Source organism: Solanum dulcamara, chromosome 6, assembly GCF_947179165.1.
Source record: "Solanum dulcamara chromosome 6, daSolDulc1.2, whole genome shotgun sequence".
Lineage (NCBI taxonomy): Eukaryota > Viridiplantae > Streptophyta > Magnoliopsida > Solanales > Solanaceae > Solanum > Solanum dulcamara.
This window is the reverse complement of record NC_077242.1, coordinates 72,560,335-72,578,552: the sequence shown is the minus strand read 5'-3', so window position 1 is coordinate 72,578,552 and position 18,218 is coordinate 72,560,335. Positions and strand designations below refer to the sequence as shown.

Sequence of the window (18,218 nt, the reverse complement as noted above, 5' to 3'; positions counted from 1 at the left end):
ACTTCAAGTTCAGAAGATGAAAGTCGCGGAAATGCGAATGCTGCGGTGGATGTGTGGGCACACTAGGATGGATAAAATTAGGAATGAAGATATCTGAGACAAGGTGGGAGTGGCATCAGTGGAGGACAAGATGCGGAAAGCGAGACTGAGATGGTTTGGGCATGTGAAGGGGAGAGACACAGATGCTCCGCATAGTGCGGAGGTGCGAGAGGTTGGCTATGGACGGTTTCAGGAGGGGCAAAGGGAGGCCGAAGAAGTATTGGAAAGAGGTGATTAGACATAATATGGCACAGTTGCAGCTCACCGAGGACATGACCTTAGATAGGAGGCTGTGGAGGACTCAGACTAAGATAGTGGGCTAGGTGGCCTATCTTTTCTCCATAGTAGTCGTAGTCGCGCTCATTTGTTTATTAACATATGATTTTTGCATGGGATTACTGCTAATATTAGTTGGCCCAGTTTACTTTGAGTATCCTATTTTTTCTATAGTAGTTAATGCTCTTTTATCCCCGATCTTTCCTACCCTGACTTTATCGCTCTCATTATTCATATTTTTATATTGCTTGCTATATGCCTGGCTATACTAACCTATGTCTTGTTTTCCTTGTTTCTCCTCCCTTTTTCTTCTCTCTTAAGCCGAGGGTCTTTCGGAAACAGCCGCCCTACCTTTTAAGGTGGAGGTTAGGTCTACGTACACTCTACTCTCCCCAGACCCCACATGGTGGGACTATACTGGGTTTGTTGTTGTTGTTATTTGAGATGAAACTATTTTTCATTATTAAGCCGTCCTATCACAAACATAAACTTTTAGTGGTGTCGACCAGGCCCAAATCAATTGCCAAACTAGACAACATTAAGTCCGAGAAAATGGTAGAAGGGGTTGAAGCAAAGGTAATCCTCAAATTTTAGTATTTATTACCTAGAGATTTACCACTGTTTTCAGTTCTAAAAAAAAAAAAGATTTACTACTGTTTTGTGAAACAGAGGATGGTATAGATCATTCATGGGATAGGGAATTGCAGAACTTTGGTCAACACCCCCCCCCCCCCCTCTACCCCTTTCTCTGTTTCTCCACTAACTCACTCTTTTTACCACTCCTTGTTGATTCTTTTTCAAATCTGATTTTTCTTCTACTCCAGTAATTCTTCTGCTGCTATTATGAATGATTGGATTTTCTTCAACTTAATCGTTCTATTTTCCTATTCATGCTCTCTTTCTTTATTTGTTTTCCCTGATTCTAAATCTCTCTCTTCAATCACACCCTATAGTTACAGATCCCTTCCTTGTCTCAGCAGGAATTCAATGTCCTCAAAAATCTATCTCTTCTGGCTTTTTTCTTATAGTTCTCTTTACCTTCCAAAATCTGTCCAGATGTCAAGCTTCCTTTTGCTTACGCACCACTGATTAATTGCGGCAAGTTAGCTCCAGCTTCGATATCAACATTCCAGCAGCTTCCACTCCATGCAAAATCATTTTGGAATCAGCTAGCTAAATTCTGCTTGGGTAGGTCCAGTATATAGCAGCAAAAGTTAAGTAGTTCGCCAGAATCCACTTGGGCTTAGGAAGAGCAAGGTTAAACGCCAACACCCTAGCATTCTTTGGTCTCTCCAAAAACTCTAAACAACAAATTAGTCCCAATCTCAGCATATCTTTTTTGGACAGCCATCTTCTCCACTCTGCTTTTTAACTCATTATTTCCTTCTTTTCTTCTTTTGCTTATTTTTCTAATTTTTTTCTAAGATATCATTCCACTTTGAGTTAGTTATCTATGCTTGAAGTGAAAAACACCAGAATATTATTTTAAACACATGTAACATGCATCAAGCGTGCCATGATTTCTAATATAGACCAAATTCTAAAAGGAGTGAACTAACGAAATTGTGTTATACGTTAAAGTCTGGCTTCTGGGTTGGAAGTTCATCAAAACAAAATGCAGTCACAAAGCAATTTAGTAGTGCAATTTCAGAACATTGAAAACAATCAAATCAACATGCAAAGGAGCAGCATTTCAGACATGATTTAACCGGGACAATGGAGAATCTTTTAACATTTAATTTTCCACATCAATGCCAAGATTAATCTACAACAGACAACCCCTCAATAATATAAAGTAAAAACTTAGTATTACTTCTAAGGTAGCTTGCAGTTTTTAAAAAGTTGTAAGCAAATGTTGAAAACCAAAACAAAAAGTAAATGGGAAGACCTTTTGAAGAAAGCCACCACAGAAACGGTAACAGATGAGTTTAGCTGAAGAGATCCATCCCATAGCTTTTCAGCCGCAGGAGACATTTTATTAGACGGTAACCTACTCTTCTCATCTAATCTTTCAGAACTATGGTTTGACTTATTTGATTCAACATGTTGAACACAATTTAATGGAGAGTGGCCATCTTTGGAGGAAAGGTCATCTGTCAAAGAACTTTTGATGTTCTCCTTATCTATTGCTTTCAGGTCCTTTTTCATATCACCCTCCATGTGACTTCTTCCTCTACTTTCAAGTAAATTGTCTACACGATTATCAAAACTCTGAGCCTCATTAAGTAATGACTTTCCACCAGCCTTTTGGTCAGTAAAAGCCGAGCCCCCTGAGAGAATATCTCTATGTGAGGGGTTATTACTTCCAGATCTGTTTGAACACTGAAGACTTTGTTCCAAAACACAAGAATTTCCAAATCTATTGGCTTCTTCAGGACAACCTCTTCCATGAGAAGAAGCATCTGAGGTATGGTGCTGAGAAGAAATCTGCTCAACTGCTTCAACCTCTCGCACAACTCCAGTGGAAACATTATGCATTTCCAATGGCATCCTAGAGGTGACAACAGGGTTCCCAGAAATCAAATCTCCCTGATAAGGATGAAACTGAGATTTTCCAGTATTTGAATTATTGGATTTTGAAGAGGATCTACTAGTGTCAGCTTGTGCAAGCATGGTACTTGTCTTTGATACCCAATTTAGCGAATCAGGCGTCTTCCCAATTGGAACATCACATTTCCAATGTGGGTGCTGGTGCTGTGTAGATTGCAACTGCATGCATAAAGGGTAATGGTTGATAATTTTAACTTCATTTTCTTGGGCCTTCCTACTACTAGTGTATCCTTCGACACTGTTCTGATAATTAAATTGATCCTGCTGGAAACGATCTCCATTAGCAACCATTTTGGCAGACTTTGATTGGTTTACAGTTGACTCACGGGTGTTTTCTTCTGTAGTGAATAAGAGTGGACCGTTCTCCTTTAATCTTGATTCTGGAGGCCAGGAAAATTCAGGCAAATCAACTGGCCTTGATATCCTTTGACCCAAATGCATCCCACAGGAACCAATGTCATAGCCTCCAGATGAAGATGGAAGTATTTTTTTTTCCATGCAAGCTTCCTTAAGTCGTAATAAAGCAAAAGTTTTCTGACTTGACGAACTTTGTTTTTGTTATTGTTATGCCTTGTAAATCAAACTACTCCCAACTGGTTGTTGTTGGGAACAACCGCTCACAACAGTTATAACTCAATCCTGCTCACTAGCAAAATAAGATCAATAAGATAAGAGAATAATCGAAAGAAAACAAACAAAAGTCATCTACAAGCACTTCAGAAAGCTAGAAATTGTATAAAAGAACTAATGGGAGAACTTAAACTACAGATGACAATAGAAATTAAGGGTACATGTTAGAAGCTTTATCTGAGTGATTATTCCCCCTGCCCCCCCCCCCCCCCCCAAAAAAAAAAAAAACCATTCCCCTTTGTCCCTAACAATCAGTAAGCCTTTCTAAAACCTTTATATCTAATCTGACAAAATAGCCTTCTGAAATAACTTGAAGGATAATGATGATATTTCCTCGTTTCAATAATTTTATTGAATAAAATGAGGAAAACCAAATCAAAGATAGATACTTTGAGCGAGCCAACTTCTACCAAGAGAAACAAATAAGATGTAGCATAATTCTAAATATTGTCTATGGCATACCTCAACTCAAATAAGATGTAGCATAATTCCATTAATCATTTTAATTAACGGAATGGATCAAAATGCAATTAGCCACGAAATGTAGACTTTTATGCACTAGGTAAGGTTTCTTTAGATGATACCACTTGTACTTTGAGGAATTTTGGTCAAGAAAGAGCTGGTTTCCTACATTACGAGCAACTTCCCAGGAAAATATTACATAAAAGCATTATTTTCACTGCTTAAATTGATTGAACTAAATTATGTAAAAACAATATTATCTATAGATCAATAAAGAAAGGTATACTACTGTCCCAGGGGATGGCCTAGTGCTTGAAACATGAGCTACAACCTGGAGATACAGATTAAAATTCCAACTACAACACTCAGTGTGATCCGTTTGCTCCAAACTTGATGAGTGGGATTAACTTGGTAAGCTTTACTTGTGGACTGGTCAGGCTACCCAGGGGATTAGTCGAAGTACGAACAAGTTGGATGCACACCATTGATATACAAGATAAAAATAAAAATAAGGCAAACAACTTGGCTCGACAAAATATATAAATTCTAGGTAGTCCGAACCATTGACTAAATCCAACTTAGTCTTGATCGAGCCATCCGACCACAAAAAAGGATTAAACTAGCTTTCCCAAAGGGGTAAATTACTGCAATAAAAAACAGTCTTTTGGTTTTTGTTGAGAAAGGTAACAGTATATTAATCTTTTATTTTATTTTGAGAAAGGGAAAAAAGAAAACAATACATTAATCATCAGCACAAAGGCTATGCTGGAGCCATATTTACAATTTCAAAAAACAAATGTGTGACCTTGTTCTTCTTAAAAGGAATTTAAGAATTCTAACAGAATTTCAGCTTCCTTTGCATAGTTCTCTTTACACCAAAAGCAGTCTTTTTTGTCTTCTGTTGATTCCTTGGCATTTCTTTTCCAAGTTTTTCATAAGGGAAATTTTACAGTAATAAAGTACAGTAGTATTCCAGTTAATCACAAAGAAAGAGGTGGTTTGAAGAGAGGAAATTTGCAAGACGAAAATCATTTTGTATTTAAACTGTAACTAATGAAGCTCGAGAGGAGATGAGGGGGTACTTTCTTTTTAATTTAATGTTACACGTGTGTCGTACTCCCATTGGTGTGTTATGGACTCCCCAAGATGAAGTGGTCGTAAGTCATCTAGGGAGATCTTAGTTACGGAATTGACAAATTAGAGTGTGTAAAAGGATGCCCGCAAACAAAAGGTGTGAAGAAAAACTCCTGCAAGTTGGAGGGTAAAGTATGGCAGTATGCATTAAGCCTAAACTAAATAAAATATACTTTATTCTGCACTGGAAGAGCAACTTGAATCTCAACCAACTCATATCCAACTCCTCTCACTATCAAATAATAGTGCATGATGTTGTCCCCCAACTATGTTTACCAATAGCTGTCCAACCAGACATCGAGATGACCCATTCAGTATATTTACGTAATTGATTCTGCTGGATGAAACCAAAACATCCTACATCTTTCTTATTTGGTTCCAAACAAACACAAGATGTCCATTGACATTCCAATGTTACCCAGCAATGTAAGTAAATGTCATTTTAAGTTTATTGTCCTACAAACACTAGAAACCTTACATCATCTCCCATGGAATCTCCATACCAATCAACTATATCTCAAACCCCACACAAACTAATTGCTATAGTTATCATTCGGAAAAGACAAATTAGGGTCCTCTAAAGAAACTAGATGTTACAAATCTCACAATTATCATTTCACAGACATACAAAGTCTGTCTCTATCCAGACTAAATTTACACCTTAAAAATATTGGACCTAATATAGGTATAAGACAACTAAATTTTAATATTGATTAGTTGGTATCGCGTAAATGGATCATATGCTTCTGTGATGTTCTGTTCTTAGCTAAATTGGCATTGTTTTTTGGAGAAATAAAGGGTTGTCTGGACCAACTTCAGTTCATGTGTATTTAAGTCTACCTCATCCACTTTTAGCACCTTCACTCATCTGTACCTACTGACAAGTGCATACGGCGGTATATACAAGGCATGGACAAACCATTTTAGGTGATCTTCTCGGAATCTATCCTCCATTTTATTACTTGCACCCTCTTTTGGAGGTCAGCATTCTAATACTGTATAATCTTGTCAGAGAAACATTCATCTTAGGATCCGCAGTTCTACAACATTTATCCCGTGAAAATATTCTATGATCCAACATTCACTTTCACAATATATTGTTACTTTTACCGTCATCAGATAAAACTTGCCTTGCACTTTGTTAAGTATAATTGTATCATATACTTATATGTTTTTGATAAAATACGGTAAATTTCATTAACAAGCACCAAGAAGGTCTACAAAAGTACAATAAGGAAGTATCATATAATTATATGTGTTGTACTTCCATAACTCTCCTCCATTTAGATCATCCTATTTTAATTACATGTGCTACATCTTCATTTATCACCCCATTGTCCCCAAAGAATGAATCTATATAGCTGAATTGTTTGCACTTAGGCATCACAATCCCAAATGACATATCCAAAAATATAATGAATAAAGAGGCATTAGAGAAAGCTGCACGATTCTTGAACAAAAATGATAGCACTACAGAAAACCAACCAGCAACCCAAAATCAAAGGGACAAAATTCAAGCAATCAAACAAATCCATATCTACAAAGGAAAGCATGGTTTGGGTCATTCAAGAATTTCTAGAAGCAGCATAATTTGTACAAGTGAGCTTTACTTATTAAAACTTAATTTCTACGTCCCGTTTCAATTTGTTTGACCTACTTTCCTTTTTAGTCCTTTTAAAAAAGACTGACCCTTTCCTTTTTAGCAACTTTTTAAATTTTAATTTTCCATATGACATGTTTAACCACAAGACTAAAGGGCATTTTGATACATTAGACGGATCTTTAATTTTACGACCACAAGATTCAAAAGTCATTCTTTATTTTCTTAAACTCTATGTCAAGTCAAAACAGGTCCCTCAATTTGAAATTGAAACGGACGGAGTATCTAAAAACTTATTTCATTGACTATGGTATTTTTCAAATTTATAGACTACTAATATGATCTTGTGACAATGTTCATTTAAATTTTTATTATACTAGTGCCCACTGTTTGGACTTTGTTTCTTAATCTTTACTTGATTATTAAACTAGATTTCTCTTTTTGTTTCCCGAATTTTAGATTAATAAAACCCTCATTAGGTTTTTCCTTTAAAAAGCTAACGAAATTTGAAAAAACAAGTAGAAAAAAAAGGCAACCAAGAACTTACTGAGGAAGCCATGAACGGAGAAGCATAACAGCAGCAACAAGAGCAAAAACTAGTGACAATGAAAGAGGAGACTGAGAAAGAGCAAAAGGAAAAGCTGAATAGAGTTTTGCGCAATTGACAGAGTTTATTCCTGTTTTTGGACTTTGTAATTAGGGATTTAAACCACCAGGGTATTTGAGTTTCTCTGGCTACGTAGTCTTCTTTATTAGGGAGTGCTTTATCCTCAATAGGGGATTTTCTAGCTCGAATTCAGATTTAGTCAAATTTTAATGTGGATATCGAACACCGGATGAAAAATAAAAAAACAGGGATTCAAACCACTGGAATATGTGAATTAGTGAATAGTGCGACTCATCATCTTTAATAAAAGGTCTTGAATTTGAATAAGGAGGCTTACTCTCAAATGGGGGTTTACGCAGCACGACAGTGTGAGTATGGAATATTGGATGGAGAATTAAAAAAATAGAGATTTGAATTATATAAATCTCAATTAGGACATAGAACATTTCATTTATTAAGCTGCACACATCTTGCGAAATCCCCTTTACCACTGATTCAAGCCTTTGGCTTATATAAAAGGAGTTCAACATTAAATATATCTATAAAAATAAAAATTGATGTTATATATATAGTGTAATTTTTCACACAAGACTTTAAAATTAATATTAAAATTATTATAAGAAATGAATGAGTATTATTATAATTAAATAAGTAATAATACAAAGGCTTTTTTTCAATCACTTGCTCTACTTATACTAAAGATACTGTTGATATATGTATTGTTATTCAACATAGATTTCGATATAAAATAATACATCAAGTACAACATAACGAATACATGGATTATCAATATAATGATTAAAAAAGCAACCAAACATTATTTAAGTGACAGTTAGTATCAGTAATATTTCAATAAATACATTAAACCAAACGATATCAAAATGTCATTTTATTTTATTTTATTTTTTAAAAAAAGGACAACGACGACAATAACAAGAAGCTTCTAGCCTTTGTTGGGTTCGAAGTGTCCTTTGTCCTTCTTCTTCTTTAAAACAAAACCTTTACACCCACATTTAGACTGCAATAGGGTAGTCAAAAGAGGAGCAATGTATGTTGAGCGCTTTGCCTCATTTTATGAGAATTTCAATATCATCATCAAGGCTTTAAGGCATACTTTTTCTTACTAGTGAGTGCAATCTTGAAGAAGCGACACTAAATAATTGATTATTTTTTTGAAATTGACAACTTTTTGTATTTCTCAGCATTACGGACTATGTTGGTCATCTCCAAAAAAAGTTACAAGAAAAGGGAAAAAAGGACTATAAATACTTACAAAAAACCTATGAAGTCCACTAATTGAATCTCCTCTTCTATATCATGTTCTTTACACCAAAAAACTAAAGTAGTGACTACTTTTCACTTAATCTCTTGTATTGTACATTCATTCCCTTCAAAAATTCTTTGGTTCCTTTCTATCCATATAAACCACCAAATACATGTTTGAACAGTTCTCTACCATCTTTTCTAAACTAAACAATTAAAAAAAATTATATTTCAACTGGCTTATGATTATTAATCTAGAACTACGCATATATATTTGTATGTTTTCTTTATTTTTTTCTTTTTCATTAAAGCTCACACTTTATTCGTGCTTTTCGCTTTTGATAACATCAAATTGCAAGAAAACAAACAATGACAGATAAAATCAAACACAACCCTGAAACAGGAATTTCATTTTAATTATTTTAAATAACCTTCTAAAAAAAATCAAAACCATGAAGGTGAATTTTAGCTTTTAAAAGTCAAAGTTGACAACAAACAATCAAAGTAGAAAACTCAAACCGCAACTAATCAATGCCAAAAAGAACCCATCTGAGGCTAAAAGAACGATCGAAAAGATAAAATCAAACTAGTAAACATCAAAAATTAAATGAGAAACAACAAAGAATAGCGTAAAGAAAATGCAGTAAAAACACAGAAAATAGAGAATCTGAGGAAAATCAATCAGGGTACCTCATTTGATGTCGAGGGTTTCTAGAGATTGAGACCTACTATTCTGAAAAGTGAAGATTTTTGGTGAATTTGAGTGAGTGTGTGTTTCAGAGTCAGAGTATTTTGTTACATTAAATAACAGAACTATCCACTTGGCCCCTCTTAAGGGTCCACATTTTTGCTACATAGAGGTATATGATGTTTCCCTAGTGAAAGACAATTGGTTAGGCGAACCTATTTTGTATAGCTTCACTTGGTAATTAAAAAATTTTCTTTAATTTCCAAAAATATTTCAATTAATACATGTAACCAAACAACACCTAAATATCTATTTTTAAAATTCAAAAAAAAGGACAACAACAACAAGCTTCTAGTCTCCGTTGGGTTCTAAGAGTCCTTGTTCTGCTTCAAAATAAAATGTTTACATCCACATTTAGACTACAACACTGTCATCAAAGGTGTGTTTAAGCCCTAAAGCGAAGCGCAAAATATGTTGAGTGCTTTGTCTCATTTTATGGGCATTTCAGTGTCGTTCTTAAGGCTCTAAGACATACTTTTCTTTACTGATGAGAGCAATCTAAGCAACTAAATTTTACTTTATCATAATTTTTTTTCAATTTCTTTGTCCATATATTTGTTATTCATGCTTATGATTATTAATCTCAAGCTACACAGACAAATTTATATATATCTCCATTTTCCCTTTCTTTATTTGCGCTTGAAGCATTAAAGAGCTTTTTGCACTTTTTGCTTTTGATAACACTAAACTACAAAGAAACAAACAATGACTGATATAAATCAAACAAAACCATAAAGCCTAAATTTCATTTTAATCCTTTTACATATCCTTCTAAAAAAGTCCCAAAACATGAAGGTGAATTTCAGCAAAAAAAAAAATTAAATAGTTGACAACAAACAACCAAAGAAGCAAACTGAAATCACAACTAATCAATGCAAAAAAGTACCCATTTAGGCCAATACAAAGATAAAATTAAACTAGCAACAATCAAATTAAATGAGGAACAACACAGAATAGAATGAATAGATGCAAGAAAAGCACAGAATTGAAAGGGAAATCAATCAGTATACCTCATTCGATGACGATGAATTCTAGGGTTTGAGTCATAAAATGAAGAAATTTTTTTGGTGAATTTGAAGTGAGAGAGTGTTTCTGAACCGCCGAGTATTTTTGCAAATAAATATACAGAACAAAAGAGGGGTTTTAGATTTTGAGAATCTCTAAAATATTTAAGAGTTATTTCTATCTATTTTTGCCACGTAAGTTGATATTATTATTATTTTTTGAGATAATATATCAAAATTCCCCAAATTTGATAGCATAACTTACTTTAGTATTTTAATTATACAGGGGTTTAAATAATCCCTTAACATTTTTCAACTCTTTTTGTTTCAACCTTAACAACACCAGCCCATCGCGCATGTTGAAACATCATTGTTTGGCGCGTTATCGTCCATTTTATCGTATTATTTTAGTTTTTCTCAATTATTTAAGACCAGATCCTCACCTTCTTCTCTTCTCCCTCACCCGACCTCATTTCTTAATTTAATCTTAATTTTTTTCTTGTCTTTTCCCTCACCATAAGAATTGAGATGTATTTGAATCATAATTTCCTTCCTCTATCCGAGAAAAGGTAATATGTAAGCTTATTTTTCTTCATCTATTCTTTTGATTTTTGTTTTCCCCTTTTCTTCATAGTCTATTTTATTGCATTACAGCACACAATGCTCCCAATTAACTTGACTAAGCTTTGTATGGAAGAGGATGATGATACTATGAATGAAGTAGTTCGATGCAATCATGGGTTTGTGGTGCGTTTGAAAACATCTTGGACTTCAACTAATTCCGTAAGAAGATATTGGTCATATCTTTATTATGGAGTAAACAATAAAATTTTCTCATTTATTTAGTAGTTTGAGAATTTTGATTGAGCATTAATTCCTTCATAAATTTTCATTCTTGAAGGGTCCTAGATCTTGCTACTTTTGGTGTTGGAGGGATAAACAGAATATTGATCCGAGGTCCAAATTCGTGATTCATAAACTAATAGAGCAATTGGGTGAGCTTGAGAATTTAGTGGAATCCTTTCAAACTTCAGCCAATGAATTTGAGAAATTGATTGAGGCTTTTGAAGAAGTTGACAAGCCTAGAGATTTCAAATCAGACGATAATTGTCCAGATATGAAATTGAAAAAGTTGGAAGAAGAGGTTGAGAAGTTGAAAGTGTCACGACCCAACCCGTAGGCTGTGACTGGAGTCCGACCTGGACCCTGTATACATACCTATCAGCTGTAGTCAAATCGAACTACGAACAATGTGAGGAAATACATAAGAACCCCAATGGGTCATAACGTCTTCATATACATATAGCCTTTTCATCTGTCTTCTGAGGAGTCATCACTAATCACACCACGAAAGGACACGCAAGCCAACCAGGCTGCCATTTTATATGAACATTTACAACACATTGTATAGACACCGCTGAATAAAACTTGCATTCAACCCACATACACATATGTCTACATACCTCTAAGAGTGTCAACGATATCATATGGCGGGACAGGGCCCCCGCCGTACCCCTAAATAAACGAATATATACATCAATAGATCAATACCAACAGTTTAGGCTCTGGTACAATGGAGCACTCCAAAATAGCTGAGTGGAAAGTCCTAAGCTAGTGGATCTCCAAAACACGTGTCTGTACCTACGGGCATGAAACGCAGCCCCCCTAAGAAAAGGGGATCAGTACGATATATGTACTAAGTATATAAAGCATAACATATCATAAATGAGATCACATGTGCAGCTAGGATGTAGGAGACAAGTATAATAATTTACAAATCACTGTGCATGTCATCATCATATACCGTACTCGGCCTATTTTGGGACTCGATGTTTCAATTATACCATGATATCATTATTATTATTATTATTATATATATATATATATATATATATATATATATATATATATCGTACCCGTCCCTTTAGTGAGAGGCTCGGTGAATAGAGTAGTGTATACTTATACCGTACCCGGCCCATTATGGGACTCGGTGCCATAACCATATCATTGCATCATCATATCACCATATACATATATCATACCGTACCCAGCCTTCTAGTGAGGGACTCGGTGAAGATGTAGTGAAGCTGTGAACGATAACATACCCGGCCCATTATGGGACTCGATACCATAACCATGTCAGTGCATCATCATATCATCGTATACATATATCATACCCGGCCCGGGACTCGGTGAAAGATGTGTTACAGTATGCACGAGAAGAGTAGTGCGCAACCATATGCAAATTAAATCATCATCTGAGACTCAATAGAATAGTCAAGTGAATCATCACTTGAAGATCAGAGTAGTAATCGTCTCAAGTACCCTTTGCATGTCATTAGGGATCATATCAACTGGAGTCTCAGGAATAATAGGCATGTATCAAGATAATGTTAAACAGCTTATAGAATCAGAGACATTTGTCATCGTAAAGTCCTTAGGAATAGGAGCTTATACATCTAATTACTATTCAACATATAGAAGGTTCGAGGGCAATAGCTCAACTACTTTAAGAGTTTTAACATCCAGAAGTGAATAAGAGTCATGAGTCATACTCGGAGCTTATGAATGGAATTATCCCCAAAGCTCATATCACATATCACTTATATCTAAGACATGCCAAAAGAAAAGAGGGATAGGTTTTACATACTTACTACTTTCTATCATATAGAAGACTTGAGAGGCAATAACTCAATTATTGTAGGAGTTCTAACATCAAGAAGTGGATAAGAGTCATGAGTCATACTCAGAGCTTTATGAATGGAATTACCCCCAAAGCTCGTATCATATATTACTTATGTCTAAGATATGCCAAGAGAAAAGAGAGATAGCTTTACATACCTGTTATAGATCAACTGTAACCAAGCTTGCCTCGTTACCTCCTTAACCTATTGAACACGAAAGTAACATAATTATGAATAACCTTCAACTTTCCAGCTTCTAAATCTACAATCAATTACTTATAAGAATTACTTCCTCATTCACACTTCTCGACTAGTATATCAATTAGTTAAAAAGTTAACGGAAATCAGGCAGCATTTCCCCTATAACTCACCCTATCCGAACTTTTAATTAACTTCCGATTAGCACAACCATACCAATAACAGCAGCCACCATCCATATACACTGCCACTACCACAACACTATTCAATACAAGCTCCAAAGAGCCCACTCAAAACCATGACCTTAAAATACGGTTTTCGATCTTTATTTCATAAAATCACAACCACACGGAAAGGAGCATAACATGGATGCACATGGCAACACTTATACCCAAATTTAACCCCATTTCCAGCCCTTCAACATATACAAATCACCTTCAAATACAACACCATAATAACAACAACACCAACCAAACTTTAATTCACTAGAATAACTTCCAAACAACTCCTACACGATTTTCAATACCCTTCAACAATAACGTGCATAATTTTATGTTTCCAGCCTATATTTACACATCCATAACATGTTTAAACCCTTACTCAAACGTGTAAAAATGGAATCAAGTCGTACCTTAACAAATGAGCTTCCAAAGCTTGCTGAAAGTTGTAGGTTCACGTTGAACCTCCTTGCTTCCCCAATGATGAATCCCACGTAGCTAATTACCTTGCAATGGGTCTAGATTATCTTAGATAATTAATTTATGGAGTAAGACTCGAAGCTCCACCTTGCCTTAGCCATGGCTAAACTTGCCATGACTTTGAACTCTCCCTGTTTTCTCTATTCTTCTCTAAGGCTAAGGTTAAGAAAAAAATGAACAAATGAAGTTCCTAGTCATTATTTAGGCATATATACCCATTTTTTAAAGTGGCACGTGTCAGCCCTTAAGGGTGACACATGTCCAGCCCCTACACGTATCCAACTCTAAAGGTGATACGTGTCCAGCTCCTATAGGTCCATCCCCTCTCTGCTCCAACCAGTTGTTGCCATATGGATTAGTGGGGCCCACTTTTTAAGTAGGTGCATCACTTACTTGAAGTAGGTGCATCACCTACTTCTTCTTTTTCATATGTTCATAATCTCATCTTACTTTAAGAACCCATGTAATCCTTGCTACTTAAGCTCGACATATACTTACGTAGCTTGATTATATACGACATCCAAATCGGTAGCTTATACAAGTAGGTCGATTACCACGACTCATTATTCGGCCTCCAATCTCTTTCAAATCATTTCAAACCTATTTCCAACCACCACTACTCACATAGAGCTAGTTTATGTAAAATATGGGACTTCACACCCTCCCTTCCTTAGAGTTATTTGATAACATCATGAATAACATGGATCACATGGTAACTTTAGAGAAATTAGGTAAATTTAGAGAAGCTAAATAAATGTTCCCATGTACCAAGAGTGCGGGGTATAACAGAAAGAAAGCAAGAATTGAATAAGAGCTAGGGAGAATGTACTCTTCTTTGCTGTCCTTTGTTGTTGTATTATAGCTGTAGTTATAAGCTATTGGAATGACCGATATGAAGAGATGTTCAATGAAGTTACCTTAGGTTGTTGATGTTATTAGATTAAGAGTTCTGTTAGATTAATGTTAGTATAGTATCCTTTGTGTTGTAATCAATTAAGTGTAGCCTCTTTTATAATGAACTCTGTCTTGGTTTCTTAATATACTGCAGTTTATTTGTCTCTTTGTGCATTTCACTATGTGAAATTTCTTCTTTTGTTTTAGATATAGACATAAAATAACTGCATAATCAAAGTTGTAATCAACCATAACTAAAACTGCATTATATAGACACTAAATTGTAGCAGAACTTCATAATTGTTCTAAAAGTGGTACGGATGAAACTAATTTACTCAAAACTATATAATTATTTCAAAAACATATACCAAATTAATGCAGTCACAACTGCATACTATTTTAAAAATATAGATTAAATCAATGCAGTCACAACTGCATATTTATTTCAAAATAAAATAGACAACATAGAGAAATCATTCTTTTCTTCATTTACTAGAAAATTGATGAGCTTGATTAACTCAAATGACACATTTCAGCAGCATTGGACTTTGTCCTCATTCTCTTATTTTCTCTCATTTCTTGAAGATCATGTTAGGTTATAGCAGCCTTTCCTTTCCATTTCACACCTGATCTTGGTTTAAGATGGCCAAAATTTCCAGTCACTATAGAGGAGTTCATAGGCATTCCAGGCTAGATTCACAAAAATATATTGTCTTAGATGTTATACCCCGTACTTTTGTATCTTGGAAGGTTCTCAAGCTTCTTAAGTTTCTTGAACCTCTTAAGCTTCTTAAGTTTCTTGAACCTCTTAAGCTTCTTAAGTTTTATTTAAGCTTCTTAAGTTTCTTGAAAGGATCGTAAGCTTCTTATAAGTTGTCATGTGAGCCGGATAATCCATGACGCTATCAAACAACTCTAAGAAAGGGAGAATGTGACACCCCATAGAAGGGACGATTAGAAATATGGTTATGAGAATCTAGAAGGAATTGGAGGCCAAGTAATGAGTCGTAGAACTTGACTTACTTACGTAAGCTACCAATTTAAAAATCTAACGTACTTAAACTACTTGAGTATATACCAAGATTACGTGACAAGGATTACATAGATTCGTAATGTAAGATGAGATTATAAACCCATGAGGAGGAAAAGAAAGCGACACGTGGCAGCCCATGAAAGAGTGCCATGTGGCAGCATGAGGGAGTGCCACATGGCAGCAGTTGGAGCAAGGGTGGTGGACCCCATATACCACGTGGAAGCTTGTGATTGAAGGAAAGGGGTGTGTTGGCCCAATGGGGGGCTTGACACATGTCACCACTTAGGGCTTAACATCTGTCACCACTTAATGGATGACATGTGTCCCCCTTAAATTAGCATATATATATATATATATATGTTGATGAATTTTAGTCATCCTTATCCCTTAAGTTATTACTTCATCCAAATATTCTAGAAAAGAGAAGAACAGGAGAGAAACCCTCAAGCTAGAGAGAGTTTCGGATTTGAGGGAAAAAAGGGTAAGCTTCCGATTTCGTTTTGTAAATTAATTATCTAAGGTGCACCACGATGCTATGAAGGTGTTAGTAATGAAAATTTATGGTTTGGAGCAACCCATGTTATCAAACAGCCAAGAAGTTTTAGGTGTGCTAAAGGAACTTTCAAGGCAAGTTTCGATGAGGTTGATGAGTTCCGGGCAAGGTAAGAGTTTCTCTTTTGAACTGGAGTTTATGATGATGTTATGAGGTATATTACATGTATTAAATGATGCTGGAAGTGGAAAATATTCACAAGGATGCTTGACGTTAAAAACCAGCTAAATTAAAGTCATAGTAGCTAAATCGAAGTCGCGTAGTATGTTGTCGTTGTGGTGCTGTGGATGCAGCTGGTAGGGTTGTGTGTTGCAGGGATTTAAAGTGTTTTAAAAAGGGTGTGGGTGCTACTGGTTGCAGCCACACGACCTCTGTTTGGTATGGTTAAAAATTTTGCAAAATAAAGATTAAAAACTCTATTTTTGTATCATAGTTGGGAGCTAGTTGTTTGGAGTTTGTATTGTGTAAGGTTGAAGTGAGTTAATTGTAAATATGTTGCTGGTTGTTGTTGTTGGTATGGTTGTTGATATTGTGGCCGAGTTGAAATCTTGGGGATGTTGAAGTTACAGGGGAAATGCTGCCCGATTTTCTGTAGCTTCGGAACTAGTAACAAACTAGTCGAGGGTAATGGATAGGAAACGACTCTTATTAGTAATTGGCTGTAGAGTGGGATATTGGAAAGTGAAGGATATTGACCTTAGTATTACTTTCATGTCAAATAGGTTAAGGAGGTATCAAGGCAGGACGAATTTCAATTTATCCCCAAAAAGGTATGTGAAGCCCTTTTTTCTCTTGGCATATTTTTTTGGCATAAGTATGTGAAGCTTTCTCTTGACATATTTTTGGTACAAGTTGGTAAAGCTACCCTTCTTCCCTCTTGATATGTCTTTGACATAAGTACAATGTTATAATGCTACGATTACTCACCGAGTCCCATCATGGGTCGGGGTACGTTATATGATGGTCTGGCAAAGCAATGAGAAAGTTATGATACTGAGCTCATGACGGACCGGATATGATATATGTATATAATGACTTTATGAGGAAAAGTAGAGGGTATGTAAAGCTTATCTTTTTTTTTTTGCATGACCCATAGAAAGCCAACGAACGAAGAATGCACAAAGTCTATAAGAAACTCTTATTCTTAAGTGCACTAGGATGGCAAGCGTTTCTAATTTCCTAGAACTTATGTCCTTTTGCCTCGATTCATGTGAAAGTGTCCAACCATCCTAAGTTGGTGTAATTTATGTGGTATAAAGCATGACTCTTATTCACTCCTTTAAGCTATAACTCTTCCAATAATTAAACTATGGCTTCTCAAGTTTTTCTATACCTTGGGAAGTAGTAAGTATGTAAAGTTAATCTTTTTTTTGGCATGAACCTTATGAAATGAATAGACGAAGTATATGTGATCCCAAGGAAGTCCCCATTCTCAAAGCCACTAAAATGGCCATTTTCTTGACTTCCAAAAGATATTTTATTACACCTTGATACGAGTAGATGATTCCAAAATTGCTACTTTGATGCAAACCATAATGACACTTCAAAAGTACTTGATATGACTATTGTCTTGGTTTTTAAATGATAGCACATTTGAGTATTCCATCGAGTCTCAGATACGATCTAAAATGCCTATGATGTCTAAGACTCTTTTGATATGAACAATAGTGATATTCGAGAGACGATTGATATGACTATCGTCTTGATTTTCAAATGAAAATTCATCTTTACTACTTCATTGAGTCTTGACAATGATTTAAATTACATATGGTTACTCACTACTCTACTCGTGCATACGGTAATCCTTCTATCACTAAGTTCCAGGCTGGGAACGTAATCGTGCAC

General features: G+C 35.4%; 1 protein-coding gene across 5 annotated transcripts in view; it reads right to left on the bottom strand.

Moving 5' to 3' along the window:
* Positions 1-10,423, bottom strand: part of LOC129891416 (uncharacterized) — a 32,003-nt gene extending 21,580 nt beyond the window's left edge. For 2 of the 5 annotated variants that reach the window (XM_055966773.1, XM_055966777.1), the window contains exons 1-2: positions 7,239-7,389; positions 2,204-3,511 (exon numbers count right to left, since the gene is read on the bottom strand). In XM_055966773.1, the coding sequence (XP_055822748.1) occupies positions 2,204-3,363 (1,160 nt within the window). In that variant the 5' untranslated portion in view covers positions 3,364-3,511; positions 7,239-7,389. Of the gene's footprint in view, positions 1-2,203; positions 3,512-7,238; positions 7,390-10,319 lie in introns of those variants that run through there. The other 3 variants (XM_055966774.1, XM_055966775.1, XM_055966776.1) reach the window with 3 other exon arrangements.
* Positions 10,424-18,218: the final 7,795 nt, after the last annotated feature.